Source organism: Aspergillus thermomutatus, assembly GCF_002237265.1.
Source record: "Aspergillus thermomutatus strain HMR AF 39 chromosome Unknown NODE_325, whole genome shotgun sequence".
Lineage (NCBI taxonomy): Eukaryota > Fungi > Ascomycota > Eurotiomycetes > Eurotiales > Aspergillaceae > Aspergillus > Aspergillus thermomutatus.
The window spans coordinates 10,811-28,197 of NW_020798375.1; the positions used below are offsets into that span (position 1 = coordinate 10,811).

Below are 17,387 nucleotides of genomic sequence, written 5' to 3' on the forward strand. Positions count from 1 at the left end.
ATAAGATGGCTGTTTTCCATCTTACGATATAGTTCAATCTATTCTGGCCCCTTGAACACCAACATATTTGATTTTCTTTAGATAAAAAGAAATAGTATACGTCTCTGCGTCAACCCTCATGTTGTTCTCCCTTTTGGCCGGTATATTTATAACTGAAATCACTTATCCTAGAGTCAAAGTCCCATGCCTTTGCCAGACCGACCTGGTTGAAGAAATCCTTGATTGTCTTGCCCTCGCAAGATTCAAGGTCCGTACCAGTTTCTTTCAGTGCAATGTAGGAGCGCTGCATGGCAAGCATGGCCGGAATGAACCCAGTGTATGGATATATCGCGGCTCTGAAACCCAAGCTCTGACAGTCAGACGTCTTGAAATTAGGCATGAGGCCCTATTTGGCGAAGGGATCAAAGCCAGCTTGAGTGGCCAGCATCAGTGGACTGTTCTTTCGGCTGACATACATTAGGAAGTACATTGATCAGTACTGGTACATCCCCCATTTCCTTTAAAAGCGTTTTGCACTCGTCCTCTGTCCGAGGAGATTCCATGAACACCATATCGGCGCCAGCAGCCACAGCTGCCTTGAGTCGCTTCACGCCTTCCTCAAATGCCTCGTGTCCGGCATTGGGGCCACCAAATCTTTTGGCTTGTCTGGCATCAGTGCGTGCAATGATGACAAAATCAGGATCCTGGCGGCCTTCAACGGCGCTGCGAATGCGCTCGATGAAAACTTCCTCATCTACTACATCTTTTCCTTGAAGTTGTCCACATCGCTTGGGAAAGACCTGTAAAAATGGATCTGTGTTGTCCAGAGTGACAATTACCTCTTTCACAGATATGATTGATCTTTCCATACTTGGTCCTCAATATGCAGCCCCGCGATACCCGCATGTTCATTCATTCGCACTGCGCGAGCAATGTTGAGTGGGCCCCCAAAACCCGTATCAGCATGGGCAATTACAGGAAGATGCGTGTGTGATGCTATCATCTCGCCTAGTTTGCAGAACTCGGTCTGTGTCATAATCGAGAGATCTGGCTCCCCGCAATATGAACCCGTCGATCCGCTGCCGGCAAGATACAAGAAGTCAAACCCTACAGAGCTTGCCACGTGCGTAGAGATCCCGTCGAAAACCCCAGGGCCGATTAGGCACTTCCCTAGATTGCGTGATGAAAATCTGGGATGGCCGACGTTTAATGCAAAACTTACTTCCCTTCAGGGCTTCCCGAAGACGCCTCGTAGGACTCTCCTTTTGGATGCTGGTCATTTTCCAATACACGCGGCTATTTTTGTTTCACCTTTGGACTGCCGTAGCCACCTTGAGGATGATGTTTGCAGAGCTGCGTTTATGCTGATTCTTCCAGTTAGTCTAAGCCAGAAGCTAGATCTTTAAGCGATTTATTGTTCTCGTTCTGGGGTATTGATAAGCAGATGAAACATCTGAAAATACGTCATCTCTGCCTCATTTCTGCACAATATTTACTGCGGAACGCCGGGAGTGTCCGGGAATGCGAAGTCAGTTCAGGGAATTCACGAAATCCTTGAGGGACAATCAGACATAATTCGGATTACAGCTTGAATAATCGCCACTATTGTCCTTTCCCCTGCAGTGTCTAAGATGTGGTATCCGAGTATAGCTATTTATCCTCCACGTAGGGTGAGAATTGGACCACACGGTTGTCGTCCTCATGGTCCTCCGGTATCTTGTCTTCCTGTTCGCACCATAGCCAGTTCGAGATGTTTCGGAGGGCCCGGCTGATCAGGATGTTGATCGTGTAAGTCTTCTAGTAAACTCAGAGCATTTTTGCAGTTACCTGCGTCATACCATCAGGATCATCACCGTAGTCAACCCACTTGAGGCAGTATTGGAGTTCCCCATTACCCAGCCTCGACTCCAGGACCCGTTCGACTTCATACTCCAGTTCATCCTCTTCTTCAGTGGTTGTACCTTTGTGCAGAGAATCTTCATGCACATCGTTCCGATCCCCGAATCTTTCGTGCGATTTCTCTATCAGGTAGTCTTGCATATTCGAAAGATATTGGCGAGTGGGCTCCTCTTTCGTGAGCCTGCTTATGATGCGTTGCAAGGCAGGCAGGGTGGTAGGATGTCATGTGCGGATGCAGGTATTTCTATGTATTGACAGTAAACTCTGAGCGTACACATTGATACTTCGTCAATCTAGTGGGCGAAAGGAAACTACTTTAGCAAAAACATCCCCCCGATATTGAACTATCTCGATACTATGTCTAGGTAAAAGATACACTCAAAAGATAATGTTCTTACTTCGGAGGATAGCCATAAGCTGGTTCTCCGTTTCGATCTTGTTGTTGGTAAAGACTTGGTGGGTACCTCTGACAGTTGGTGCATGGGTCTCTCCGTCCTTGAACTCAGTCATGCCTGGCTCTTCAAGAAAAAACCCAGTGATGCGGAAAGGTGTCCCACGGTTTTTCACATCTCTTTCATCCAACATGACGGTCCCGTTATCCGCGAGGACAAACTCACTCATCATCGCCGGCACATCATTAGTAAGGACTTGAAGCCCGAGGAGATCAACCAGGTGATGGGCTTAAAGGTATCTAACTAGTTCCTGGAAGAACACGGGATCGACGTCATCCAAACTAGCTGTTGGTCCTTGGTGATACTTGTAGGCTTGCATCTCGCCGCTGGCTGTTAGCTTGAAGATGTGGCCATGGATCTCTGCCGGGTTGATATCTGCGATACTAGTGGGCTGGGTCCAGCATCCCCGCACGGATTTGAGGGACGTCCCAAGCATGATTTTGTCTTCCTCGATCTGGAAGTGTCCGTGGATGAGGTGGAGTCCGAATTTTTTCTGCACATTGAAACGCGTAAAGAGACTGGCAAGCTCCTGAAGGTGATTCTGCTGCACCTGTGGCTGGTCTCCATCGTCCGGTAGAAGATTGTAACTGTTTCGGTATGGTTAGCGCACGGCCAGTCTAATCACAAGTCACCAAGGTTAACATACGCTCGTGATGACTGGAGAAGGTCCTTAATGGTAGGAGGAACATGAAGGCCAGGTATAACAATTGGGGCCGTGACAGCGACTGCCATGATGGAAATGAGCTTTAGAAGAAGTTACTGGCTGTGGATGCAGCAGCTGATAGAGAGAGAATGGGATTCTCTGAACAAAGGAAGCGGAAGGTGGTCTTTAAGTATTCATTCGGCGGTCATCAGCCTTCAAGAATGAGCAGCGTAAAGCCCTCGTACTCTTAACGCTTAACCTATTTGTTTATGCTGGCAGCTACGACACCTGCAGCTTCCTCGTCGTGCTGAAATTCGGAAGACTATTGGGTCATGTTCCCGGATAATAGATGATTCCTTTGACTAGCAAAAGAGCCACTCTAATGAAAGTTTTCAGAGCAGCTTGTCTCCTGCATGGTGAGGGTCAAAGCTGTCAATTATCACGGGATCATAGCACAGAACCGATGTGAAATCTCGTGCATTAGCGCGAGGCTGTCATGGTCCTCTCACTGAAAGACCGGAGCCGCATACCCAGCAAAAAGGGCCATCCCCCGACTGAGAGCGTCCGATTTAGGAAATGGACTGCAAGTACCCTGCCGACGTGGCCAGCAGCTTGTGGTTTTGCATGCTAGTCTGGATGCAACATCGGCCTGGCTGATGAGTAAAACACTGCTTTTCCCCTGTCGTTTTCATTCATCAAGTCATGTGCGTGGCAGGTTCAAGACCAATTCCTTTCGCCACGTCTTCTTGTCCTGTCTCGTTTTGCCCCGTCCCATCCGGTCCCGTCCGGTCCCGCCCCGCTCCCCTTTATTTACCCTCATCCTGTCCCGTCCTGTCTCGTCTCGTTTAATCTTTCTACACCATTCTGCGTCTTCCCTCGCATCCACCTCCCGAGCATGGTGATGCCGGACTGAATGAATCAGTTGGTAGGAAAATTTCGGGTCGCTACAGAGACCTAATGTGTAGCCCCGCTCCCCACCTTATGACCTAAAACCTGACTTTGGTAGGTTTGTGAATTAGATCACCCCTTATTGATTTGAGAAGACACAACACTTATCATTGGGAAGGGATCTCAGGTCCTGGATAGTTCATAAAGTCGGAAGAGCCGAACAACGTTACCCTGAAGACTGTAATGGTGGTATGAAGCAAGGCCATGCCTGAGCGTGCATCAAGACATGATTGCGCCGCGATGTGAGAATGCTTTTGATGTAGACTGAATGGTTCCAGTAAGGAATTGGAATATCACTCTTGAATGTCCTCTGCATTCTGAGATATATCGTGAAAGTGTTTGACAGAAATTGAGCCGGATATCGTAGAATGGGACAGGACGGGACGAGATCATGGGGACGAGGGACGGGAATATCTGGGAATCGCTACGAAAAAGCAATTCCAGGACATTCTACTTTGATCCGCAAATTGAATTCTAGAATATCTCACTGTTGAGTGACTGTGCAATTGATTCTGGCTGACGCTAAGAATCAATTGGATTAGCTTGCTGCAAGCACAATCAACTCTCCTAGATATGCATCCAATTTCACGCAGTCTGCTGCAGTCCTTTGTACGCAGTATATAAGAAAGATGAGATGCAGGTATTGGTGATTAGAGCTACAGAATATATAAAGAAGCAATTCCTCAGGCTCTGATCGACCTTTCGGTTTATCATCAGTGTTCCAGTTTCTTAAACTACCTCATACCAGCTTCTCATACCGCACCAATATCTGCCAGTCGCTCAGCTGCACAACATGGCATTGAAGACTGTAAAGGCGTCTTCCTCTCTCTGTTCCCAAGGCTTGACGCCGCCAGATAGCCCAATGATGGGCTCGGCTACACGTCAAGCTACCATGGAGGACTTGAAGCATCTCTTTGAAAATGTGTTGCTTAATCTTACCAACAGGGAACCTCCAAACACTCTAGTCTTCCAGAACCATTCCTAACCAGGTCCCAACATGGGTGAACTAAAGTAGTTATTGGTGAAGCTTATCTGCAATGAATATTCTTTAACTGGGTCTGTCATTATAAATAAGCCTGCTAAGTCTTCTTCTGCCAGTAATAAGCATGAAGAGAATGTTTAGGCAGTAGATAAGATTAACCTTAAAAGTCCAATCTGTACTACCCTGGATAATTTTAAATTATTTGAAAAGTGGGCCTTAACACCCTAATTCAAGATGGTTATAGAAATATATAAGCTACTAACTCCCCTTCCTATTCTATTTTAATAAAATAACTGACATAGGTATAGTTAGGATAAAGAAGTATGTAAATATAAGATAGCAGAGCTAGTGGAGACTAGTAGTAGTCTAGATAACTATGCTAAATATATATTTATTATCCATAAATATATTAGTATGTAATAACTTCACCTAAAAGACTGAAACCATACTAAGAGTATAATTAGACTAGAATTGCCACGGGCTAGAAGCCGGTCAACCTATGACCTAGGGTTGGACGGTAAGAAATCGCTAAGGGGTTCTAACTAGGGCCGCAACGGCCGAACAAGAAAAGATTGGTGCCTAAGGCAGCTCGCGAGTGCCGATAGGCTCGAGCATACAGCGGGCCTTGCCCGCTACAAGTTAGCATACTATCATCTCCACATCAGACTCAGACTTCATTTTCCCACTACCACGGCCCCGCCTTCCTGAGACCCTCACACGTGTTGGGCCTAACTTTCGCAAACATTGGATCCTTTACTCTGATATGTCAAAGGATGACTTTGTAAGATGGTGGCTACAGACAGACTTTGGATTAAAGAAGGAGTTACAGGATACAATCCACTGGGATGGGAAAAAGAGCTCATTATATTGGGAGCAATTTCATCAGGTTGCAGATGAAAAAACTGGCCAGCCTAAGGTTATGTGTAGACACTGCTGCAATGTTCTTGTTCACCTAGGTCATTGCTGAGCAGGGTTATCTCCAATGAAAGCGCACCTTAAAGGAGCTGCCTGTTAGCGTACCGTGCCTAAATAGCAGAAGGGTATAGACCAGCTTATCCAAGACTCAGTTAGTATAAGGCCCTGGTATAGTTCATTAAGTATGCTCACATTACCCTTATTTAGCCTCAGCGTTCTCCTTAAAGGCTATATAGTCAAGAGCTTTTCATGGAGAAGCTACTTAATATGGTTACTGTTAGGCGTCTTCCCTTTTAATTTAGTGAGCATCGCAAGCTTGATGAGTTTATTGATATTATATGACTTGCACCATCAAAGCCAAAACTCCCCTCTAGCAGGACCCTTTAATGATATCTAGAGAAAAATGTTAAAGAAAAACAAGCAAGTCTACTCCAGAAGCTTCCACTAAATGGGAAGCTTTTAATTGCACTTGACTGCTGGACATCACCTTTTAACCAGGCATTTATAGTAATCACTGGCTACTTTATTGACCAAGAATGGAACTATTATGAGATTCTTCTTGGGTTTAAACCTCTTCATAGTATGCATAATGGAAGTAATCTAAGCTCAGTTATCTTGGAAGTCCTCTAAGAGCATGAGATCACCAACTACATATTATTAATTACTACTGATAATGCATCAAACAATAATACTATGATGGTGAGATTATAGGAGTCAATCCAGTCACAGGATCTTGGTAGTAATGCTATGATTATCTGAATCCCATGCATCGCCCATGTTATTCAGCTTAGTTTAAATTAACTGCTTGGAAAGATGAAAGTAAACCCAGTCAATAATTCTATAGAAAGGGAATGGTCCGATTAAAGTATGCAATCTCTCCAGAAAAAGAGTGATTTAAGTGGAATTGTGGATACACTAAATAAGGTATAATACTATTATATAAAACTCTTATTTTACTAATAATAAGAAAGGTTTAAAGACTTGCTACCTTCATTAATGCAAGTCCACAGTGAAAAGAGGCATTTCTGAGTCTTCAAACTACAGAGCCAAAGCTTGTTCCCTGCCAGGATGTCTGTACTTGCTGGAATTCCACCTACTTAATGCTTTGCCGAGCTAAGCAACTATAGTCTGTCTTTAATGAATACTGTACAATGCATCAATATCTCTAGTTTAAGCTTAATAAGGAAGAATGGCGCTAAATTGAGTATCTGCTCTGGATTACCTAACCTTTCTTTGATTACACCACTGCGCTCTCTATAACAAAGGAGGTCACTATTCATCTTATCCTTGGTATCTATAATAATCTCTTTGACTATCTCGAGAAGTTCATACGCCAACTTCAACGCAAAAGGGTTTCTTAGAAAAAGATAATGCTCCATGCACTCAAAGCAGCAAAGGCTAAGCTCTTATTCTATTATAAAGAGACTGATAAGATGCATAGTGATATCTTTGTAATTAGCATAATTATTACCCCTTTAAATAAGCTTTAATTCTTTTCCACAAGAGAGTGGGAGGGTGGCTGGCGTGAATGGTATTATAAGAGTCTTATTAACTATCTTGAGCAGTACACCAAGCAGCTTGCTAATCTATCAACACCACTAAGCACTTAATTATCATCTGGAAACCTATCTCAGATTAAAATGCTAGTTTCAAGCAGGGCCTTACAGCAGGGAATTAGATCTCACTGCTCTTGATCAAACAGGGATAATGACGAGCTTACAAAATATCTTGAGAGTGGTTAGTAGTGATTAATAACTCCATGACTTATTACTGACGTTAGATAACAGGCACAGTTAATATATCACCAAGGGCCTTCTGGAAAGAGCATGAGCACGAGTTCCCAGCACTATCTAGACTTGCTTGGGATGTTCTTGCCATCCCAGCTAGTGGGGCTGGTGTCAAACGTCTTTTTAACTCTGCTCGTGATATCTGTCACTATCGCTGCGGCCATCTTAAATCTTGCATGATCAAAGACTTAATGATGTGGATGTGTACATCAAAGTTTAAGCTTGAACAAGAGCAGCTAGAACTAATGGAAGAGTATCTTCCAGCTAGTGAGGTTGCTGCTATAGAGGAGGAAAGAGCTCCTCTTCAGCTACAGGCGGATTTTGAGCCTGTTAGTGATGATGAAGAAGATGATGCTAGTAATATTCAGACTGAAACATAAGATCGACTGAGTAAGCAACAATGTACAGGAACTAGGGAAGGGGGCCAAAGAGAAGGACAGTTAGTAGAGCAGTGTCATAAGTTAGATGACAAGACTGAACATCCCTTACCGAGTACACAGGTCACCTGGACGCGTCCCGTTGCCAAGGTGGACTGTAACCAATTACAGACGCAGTAACTAATCAGTTAATAAGTGGTTTTGAGTTTAAATCAATGTGCAGATAATTGCGGAGGAGAAATTGAAAACGAATTTCATGGTATGCATTACAGTATTTAAATGTTGACCTGGGAGGTTGGGAGTGCCAAGACAGGTGGGGCGTCCACCTCATCTTTTTCAAGGTCCACCTGACCTGTAACCTGATCCCTTACCCCAGAATGACATACTGACGCGCGGATCTAAGAGATCTCGGAAGGCTCCAAGAGGGTTCAAGGATTATAAAATTATCAAACCATAGTCACATAGCCTAATAGAAGACTTTCAAGTAGTATCTCCTTTTCTGCAATTTGTCCTATAGTCTATACTACGACTCTATACCTTGATACTTGGATTCTGAAAGGTGACTTTTCTATACACCCCTAGAACGATAAATTACAAACAAAACATGCATAAATTATGTAGTAATGGATTTAGCCATGTTTATATTGTTTGCCTATCCGCAAAATATCTAAATCCACACTGCGGATACCATTTACTATCCATATCATATCATTGCGGATATGTAAATATCAGATTACATCCATATCCACGGATATGCGGATTTGGATATGCGGATTTGGATACATCGTGGATGTTGCCACAGCCTAATACTCCCCCTGGAAAAAGGTTCCGGCCGAAGAAGGCGAATGCCATATCCCTCAATATTGCGAATGAGGTTAAGTTTTCTCCCTCACGCTGGTCCGGACTGTAGATATGGGGGATATATATCAATTCCCGATCTTTGAGATATGATTTCAAGGACGGTAAACCGCACCGCTTGATCTTTCCAGAGCCGTTGGTGGCGGTCTGTGGGACCACTACTTCGTAATCGGATCTTGATTTCGCTTTGGGATAGTCAAGAAGCTGGACTATTTTTCTCGAGGCGACATGATCCCACTGGCCAGTGTATTTGTAGTGAGCCTGCGGACGTCGACCGATTAGGTAAGCTCTGGCATTGGGTTTAAGTTCAAACTGCCTACAAAGGGCATCGATCTGACGAGATTTGAACCCTAGCTGTCTTGCTAGTATACCAAGTTGGTGGTTAGATTCCCTCCGCGTTGGTCGAAATGAGTGCGTTTCGCTGTCCCGCTCATCACTAGATCCTGCGAGGTTGGTGTGCGTCAGACTTTCGATATAGCGAATAGCAAAAAGCTAAAGCTGCACATAAGCTGCTATTGCTGGTTGAGATGAATCCCCTAAGCCGGCTTGAAGAGATTCAACCGCATTTTCTGCGATTTGGATCGGCCACTCTGCGCCATCGCCATGAAACTGGGGAAGAGGCATGGCGCAGATCCTTGCAGCGCCCTGGAACTAACTGTTTGAGGGCTTGTGCGCAAGGGTGCCAGAGCAATGAGTCTTGCACTAGAGAGTGGAGAGATAGTATTCGACCATGAATACCTAAAAGCCTATTGAGAAGGGTCTCTCGGGTTTCGCTGCCTACCACGTGGGGAAACAGCGTGCCATATTCCATCGCATCGAGGATCCCAGTACGGTCTGTACTGGACTGCTGAGGCATGAGATTTTCAACCCGGCGGACAGACAGTAAGTTGACTAGCTCAGTCATGCCTTCAAACAGTGTAGACCAGATACAGTAAATTTCATTGAGGTATCCCGTAATTTCCTGCACCCCAATGAGTAAGAGGATCTATGTGGTCGGGCTTTTCACACACTCACGCTGGGACACCCGATTTCTGTCAGCCGTCGAAGGAATGCGAAGCTAAAATCTGCCCAAAGACCGGGAAATGGCAGCAGCTTGTCTAGGGCACTCAGTACTATAGGGTACCTCTTCTTCATGCTGACCAGGTCCTGCTGGCTGTGCTTTGATAATTTTGACAACCAAAAAGCCAGTTCAGCATTGCTTATGAGCTTGCAGTGGCGTAAGTTGCGATAAATATCTCCATAGCCAAATTCACCATCTCAATGGACGCAAAGCTGGCGCTGTAAATCCTCTGGAATGCCTGCATCTTAATTAGCGGAGAGTAAAGAGTCCCAGATTTCCAAGCCGCGACTTACTGTTATGATATAAGGTAACTGACCACCAGCTATCACTCTGAGACAACACCTCCTTTGCAGCCTCCACCCGATGCCTGCCATATAAGCATTTAAGACGGTAGCCGTCGGGAAGAATGAGGAGAGGGGTTTCTGTTTCACTTCTCAAAAGTTCACCAGTAGTACCTGACTGTATGATCGCTTGTTCCAGAGTATCATTGTTGATTACTGCTGAAATAGAGTTGCATGGCTCGGAGCGAGCGGAGAATGAAACTCCAGGTGATAGAGTGATATCTTTGCATGTCCACGAAAGTATTCTGGCGCCACAGCCATAGTTCACTCTGATTTCAGTCTTTGACCCGAGGCATCTAATTTAATATCTTCAGAAGAGGGACTCGGGAGTCTGACGATAAACTCTAAGAGAGCGTCTCCAGCGGCTGAGGGCAAGCGCATGTGCTTAGCCATGCAAGCCAATGGTGATGATCGGATGGATGAAGACGTCCGACGGTAGCGTCCAGACTTCACGTCCCAGATGCTTGAGAACATGACCATGACGCCGGTGGAGCAGCGCTAGCTCGGGGCCAAGCCTGGCATTCACAGTACGGCTGCTGTCACACTCAGACTGCTGTCATGGTACGACAGCTGTCTTGGAAGTATCAAGATGTCCTTGAACAGGGCGAAAGCATCGCAAACTATCTCGGAGCGCCGATGGTAAGCAGAATAATGGAGGAAAGAATAGGGAGGCTATTCAGCCAGCACCAACCGTCAGTGGGTGAGCGTGGAAATGGAGGGCACGACATGATGCTCACGTGGACCGAGATTATCCTTGAGTTCAAAAATGGCCAGCTCGAAAATGATGATAATGGCATGTCATCCATTCAAGTCCGAGGAGTCACGGTTCAGCTATCGGAGGCCGACCTAACTATGCTCCGTTCCGGCATTCCCCAAGTACTCATGGATCCCCTGGATGCGAAGGATAGATGGACCGAGCAAACTGCAGTCGAATCTAGCATCACCAATATATCAGAGTGGAATCAATGCGCTATGCAAGGTACGACCGGCATGCGTCTACTGTTCTTGATTTCGCTTCCAAAACCAGCTAATGAAAAGTTTACAGTCATCGAACAAAATGATAAGTTGCTGCAGGCCCTAAGGAACAGACTAGCTATGCTTCTCAACTATGCTTCAACAGATACCCAGTCACACAGCGGCACCCTCAACACTCCTTCGACAGGGAATATTTTGGGATCAGGCCCAGCGGGCGTCAACCCGCTCCCCAGTGTGCCTCTCCCAACGGAGTCTGAAGATGGTGCGAGCACAGCTCAACGTCCTCGAGTCCACACACCTGTGCACGATCCAGCAGGGCCTGTGACAAGGAGATCGCCCCAACCAGGGAGCCGGAAGTGGTCTGCTGAAGAAGAGAACCGCCTGTTGGACTGGCTGGAGGCTCACTGTACCTTGACATGCAGTAAAATGGAACATGAGTACGAAAGGGAGTTTGGCATATATCGGCCGTATCCAGCAATGCAAGCAAAAGCGGCGCGTCTGCAACCGGTCAAATCATATAATCCTCCAAGGAAAAGAACCCGCCAGAGCCACTACACCAGTCCAAATGTGGTCATTAAAACTCCAAGGTATACAGCACCACTTCAGGATACCCATTCAACGGCTTACTGCTCTGGGCTACAAGTGGAGGAAAGACAGACCTATTTGCCTCCGACACTGGCGGAATTGCCAACAGTCGGGGAGGACCATCCTGTGCCTCGCCGTGACTGTCTTCCAGTCAAGAAATTATTAGGCTAGCGGTACCGGTCATTCATGAAGGAAAGGGGCGGGCGGTAGAATAGCTCTCGTGCTGTATGGTAGGACTAGGTGCGATAGGATGCATTCAGTTACAGTGAGAGTCGAAAACAGATTCCCCCATGGAGATACATGTTTTGTTTCTCGGCCCGTACCCGAAACTACGCTAATCTGTATTGGGTTACTCCAGGTACAACCCCTGCTTGACCGTATCGTGTCTTGTAACATATTGGATTTCAGGTGCTTGTACAATACTGTAAATCTCTACAGAATGTTCTAGGCAGGGTTCTCGACGTGGTGGAGGGAGACCTGGGCGATCTGGCTTGATCCACCACCCGCCGTCCTCACTTTCTTCCTTTTCATCCACAGCCTTTGTCTTAATCTACCTCTTACATGAAGGCTGTGCCGCTGCTGTAGAGGACTAACCCTGGTAGGTCAATATGGTTCTCGTTTGTATTTTTCCATGGTTCCAGCTCTCTACTGCCGCTTCTATTCGTTCGTGGCGTGTGCTGGTACTGGCCATGTAAGCTGAAGCAGATCTCAGGGCTTCAATCGTGTGTAAATATAAGCCACAGTCCAACAGTATTTTACGACTTTTCCAAATATAGATTAAATTAGTGTTATATTATGGTTTGGGAAATAATTCGCGTGTGTACAGTGACACAGCAAATGTTTTAACACCCTCACACGGACTGCTCTCCACACTGCCTATTATAAACCCAAGAACGCACTAATATTAGCTTGCTTTTTGGGTATATTTGCTTAAGAGAGTGCTTATTCGGGCGGCAGGTTTCATTTAACCCATGAGAGTTAAATATTTTATAAGGAGAGCAGGCAACTGGGGGTTGAATTGTTGTCACTTTTTGACCGGCAGAATATGAGTAATCAAGGGGGTGTTAAAACTTTTGCGGCGTCACTGTACATGGAGGAATCTGCTTTTGACTTTCACTGTACCTAGGCAAGCGTCGTACAGGGTTCACCTCACAACGCCAACTATCCCAATTTGGGTTTTGCCCGCAAACCCCGCTGTCACAGATGCGTAGTCGGCGTGGAGCCAGGAATGATATAAATAGCCAGCGTCGGCTAGTATCTTTCTCTCATTCTTTGGCGAGGTAAGTTGAGAGACGGGGCAGACCTAAGTATTACAACTTGCTACGGCTCTGTGACATATAAGTTGTAAAGCAAGGACCTGTGAATTTCCTCCCGGGGGTTAGGTTTGTCTCTTCTAGTTTGGCTTGAAGTTAAATAAGGGACTAAATGTCGTGAGACTCTTTCGCTTGCCTAACATCCTCGTCCTCGCCGCATTCTTACGGCTAAATGCAGCAGACGGATTTTTTTCGTATCTTGTCTTGCATGTTCACCGGTTTGTGCCGTTTTGCGTCGCGAGGGGACCGTGCCCAGATTGGCCCCCAAATTTGGGTTATGGATCGGCGCGCAAGGTGGGGATGTTGGGGACGTGCATCTGCAAGTGCGGCACAATGTGGCTGGACATCAAGGTAGTGTGCACTGCCCTGACGCTAGCGTGCAGGGGCTCACAACCCCTCCAAGCGTATTAATAGGGCCGTTTCCTGGGGACGAGTTGCCCAGCCGAACTCACGAACCTATTAGTCGGTCCATTCGACGTTCGACATGGACCGACCGAAACCACGTTCCAGACTCAGGGAAGAGGAATTTTCGGAAGAGCAAAAGCAGCCATTCGTCGAGCAATCACTACACCAGGATGAGGAAGATGGGCCAGATTTTGACACGGCGAGCGCTACAAGATCTGGATGCATTGCCGCTGTATCGACGGGCGTGATTCTCTCCCTTCTTTGCTTGATATCCGGTGTTTACCTCCTCAGAACCAACCAGGCAACACTCGGCGCTTCGGCCTCTATCTCTACTTCTGGAAGAGAAGCCATGGCCCTAGCGATCAACGTCATACTAGCACTCTGCACTGATGGTATGATGTTTGTGCATTCCGTCTCGTTACGTTGGGCATTGTATCGCGAGGAACGCCTGGAGTTCAACACCAATATCCGTCTCTTCACCAGCTCCAAAAGATTCGGCCCGAACAAATGGTACATCAACCTAGTGGCCCTAACTTGCCTGATGCTATCATACGCCTCTTCATCCGTTCTGCTGCTGTCTGACCAAACTGTTGTGCTATCTGAGAATGAAGACCAATTTCCATTATTTATTAACGCCACAGCTCTAGTAGCCTTGGGTCTAGGTCTCGCCGGTCAGGCCGTCATCGCCGTATGGTGCCTAGTGTCCAGCTACAAGTTGATACCGACCTGGAGCTCCAACCCGCTCAACACCGCGTCGGCCGTGATGCAGAATGGTGACCTCGCTCACCGTCCCGGGAGATGTATGCTATCAGTTCACCAGAGACAAATGTCAAGCCAAGAGACATATCCTATGGATCGACAAGGAAATATGTTCCAATTACAGGGCATGGTGCGATATACTCTCGCTTTACTGTGGTCACTGGCTCTTCTGGCCATCGCGTGGCCTATCGCCATCGCCACTGTCTCCAAGTCCATCGGCAACGCCAGTGCTGCTGGCCAGGGCTTTGAACCTTTATGCTGGAGAGTTGGATTTAAATGGAATAAAATAGATTGGGCGTGCTCTCGGAACTATGTGACGCTGTCTTTGTCCCCATATGCGAATGACCACAATCCCAATTCCGCAACGTTCTCGTACGGTGCCGAGGCTGTACTTTGCGTTCTCTTTGTCTGTCTTATCCAGGCTAGTCAGACCGTTGCATTGCACTGTTTGGAGCTGCTCGTCAACTTGTCCAGAGATGAAGGCATTTGGCGACAAGCTTACAGTGAAACAAGAGAGGCCCCAGGGACACAGTTGGCCACGAATCCATTCCGTGCAGCTGTATCGAGTTGGGAGAACGCCGTTCTATTCATAGCCAAAGCGGTGCTGCATTGGATAATTGGTCAGAGCCTGATCCCTTCCGTTATCATGGAAGCCTCCAAAGACATCGAATCATTCCCCTCCACTCCTGTCGAAGACCTCTCCACTCATGTCGAAGACCTGTCGTTCAAACACGGATTCCAGTTTGATATGGTATACTCGCGGTTGATTATATACGCCATACTAGCCGTCCTCGTGGCCACTTTCGCGACATACCTGGCTCTCAGGCGACCGAGAGGCTGTCAGCCTGCCGCGCTGGGGCATCTGCCGACTCTTGTAGATCTCGTCGATGATTGGAGGACGGACCAGGGTGGCCGGATGTGGTGGGGGGATAAGACTCAACTAGAGGCCGGTCAGGTGCGGCACGCCGGAACATGCTGGGATAAGACGGTGCTTGGCCCGATATGTACTGCTAGATATGCCGGTGGTTAACCTGAAGCGGTCATTTTCGGCGTCGATTTAACAGGTCCTCGCATTCTCTACGTAACGTTACCGAGTTGTAGGCCGTAGTTCGCTATACCGTACCATTGCTTGCTAAGTCTCACAACAGGCTAGGGTCGCAGCAGCGATAGAGGCGATTTTGTCCGAACAGTCGCAAGCTCCTGCGGATATTTTTGATCGTCTGTTCGCTGCATTCTGCTGCCTTAGCCATTTGAGAACGAGTTAGTGACTCGCTTGGTATCATATCGCTAATGAGGTGTAGCTTTGACGGGGGTAGTCTCGGTTCCATATTGCCCAGAGATTCTCGCAATTCTCAGATAGTGGTGTTGAGAAGGATAGAGGTCAGGGTATGGACGGGCACTGTGGTAGGAATGTATGGGAGTTTCGTGTAAAATACGGTATTATACGTAAAGCGGTTGTTCTGGAATTAAAACGGGTCTATTCTTAGGAAAGGATTATTTACGCCGTATCTTAATACGGATTAGCGTGGTTTCGGGTACGGGCCGAGAAACAAAGCGTGTGTCTCCATGGGGGAATCTGTTTTCGACTCACACTAGGGAACATATTGCATGAAACTGAACTCGTCGGGGGTATATTGCGGCAGGGAGGTGATTCGAGATGGGAATGGGAGCAGGAAGGGAGAAGGATCACGGAGGTAGGCTGTGAGAAAGAAAACCGAGATGCTTCCACTTTTACAGGGACGATTGGCCTCCTTATACTTGCTCTCAGCGCGTCCACACCATAATTTCGCCCTGCTCAGAGGTAACGAGGCGAAATCCTCCTGTGCTCAAATCTCGCTCGAGGCTGCTGACGTGTCCGTCCTCATCCGAAAGCGTTAATTGAAAGATGAAGTCCAGTACCCTGCACCAATTGTATCCAGTTATTTCAGCTCCGAGTCTCACATGTCAAACATACTATTGCTCTAATGTAATATATGCGGTAATTTCGCTATTGGCTGGTGAACAGGGCGAGGACACGGAAGGAATTGAGCTCAGTGGGTCAAAGGATGATCCTAGAAGGGAGGAAATGCAACCCAGGTCACCCAAGCCCAGCTGACGCCCTGGCTTGATGATGAAGCCATCCTTGGTAGCTGAATGACCAGGAGGTTGGGTCTTTTCTGCAAACAAAATCTCAGAGCTCAGCGGGTGAAGCAATCACAGAGGTAGACGCAAAAGACCAGAGCAATGGAGTAGAATGACCGGGGAAGGAACGAAGGAAAAACGTGTTGGAATAAGGATATCGGAAATCAACCAGAGATACAACGTCGACAAATTCGTGCATGACGCGGCGAAGACCGTCAGGACTGCCCAGCGGCCCACATTCCACCATAGGCAAGAGAACAGCCTCAGGGGAGAAATCGGATTGCCCAGTAACCAATGAAGCGACGGTATTAAAGTCTCGACCCATCAAATGACCTTTCGGTGACCCCGTAGCTGAAGGCAGGCAAGAGGGGCGCAGACAGCGCCATACTGGAAAAGGGCAATCGTCGGATAACGCGGCATCCTCCTAGCGGGGCAGTGCATCGGGCGAGGGGGACGGAAGGGGAAAATGGAAAGAAAAAGTGCGTCGTTGTTCGAGGGAGAGATGTCGGGCTTATATAGATGGAGTGGTTGCGTCAGAGCGGCAGGAGAAGCAGGTAAAAGCAGCGAGAGTCAGCCCGATGCCCAAAGCAGTAAACACTATCCCGCAACGGGCAGTCAGACTCCCATGGACGGCAGGCGGTGGCGGGCGGCAGACGGACGGTTCAATGAGGGCCGTTTCCAGCGCCCCGCTAACCGTGTCATCGTATACTCTTTAGCTCTTTACTATACTATAGCTAGTTCTATAGTTACTATTTCTAAGGCTTCTTATATCTTAGTAATAATCTATTTATCTTATTCTCTTAGGGTTTATACTATCTTAATATTTATATTACTATCTAGCTACTTAATCTTAAGTAGTTCTATTGTAGCGGGCAAGGCCCGCTGAATGCTCGAGCTCACTGAGCACTCGCGAACTGCCTCAGGCAGGCTAGGTCACGTGATTCTGTACTAAGTAATGTCGTGAACAGCCATGTCACGTGACCCCGTT

At 47.0% G+C, this 17,387-nt stretch overlaps 3 protein-coding genes across 3 annotated transcripts; 2 read left to right on the forward strand and 1 right to left on the reverse strand.

Annotated features, from left to right (window-relative positions):
• Nucleotides 1-109: 109 nt before the first annotated feature.
• CDV56_101822 (isocitrate lyase/PEP mutase family protein) lies at nt 110-3,062 on the reverse strand (the record flags this gene model as incomplete). The annotated part of the gene is made up of 7 exons (XM_026755441.1): nt 110-385; nt 456-779; nt 851-1,149; nt 1,818-2,000; nt 2,277-2,490; nt 2,575-2,917; nt 2,977-3,062. 7 exons carry the CDS (start codon nt 3,060-3,062, stop codon nt 110-112), a joined length of 1,725 nt encoding a protein of 574 aa, XP_026610347.1.
• A 7,737-nt stretch (nt 3,063-10,799) lies between these two features.
• On the forward strand, nt 10,800-11,972 carry CDV56_103195 (uncharacterized protein; the record flags this gene model as incomplete). Its single annotated transcript, XM_026756814.1, has 2 exons — nt 10,800-11,220; nt 11,269-11,972. The coding sequence occupies 2 exons, from the start codon at nt 10,800-10,802 to the stop codon at nt 11,970-11,972; spliced, it is 1,125 nt and encodes a 374-aa protein (XP_026610348.1).
• Nucleotides 11,973-13,598: 1,626 nt separating this feature from the next.
• On the forward strand, nt 13,599-15,308 carry CDV56_103494 (uncharacterized protein; the record flags this gene model as incomplete). Its single annotated transcript, XM_026757113.1, has 1 exon — nt 13,599-15,308. One exon carries the CDS (start codon nt 13,599-13,601, stop codon nt 15,306-15,308), a length of 1,710 nt encoding a protein of 569 aa, XP_026610349.1.
• Between the last annotated feature and the right edge of the window lie 2,079 nt (nt 15,309-17,387).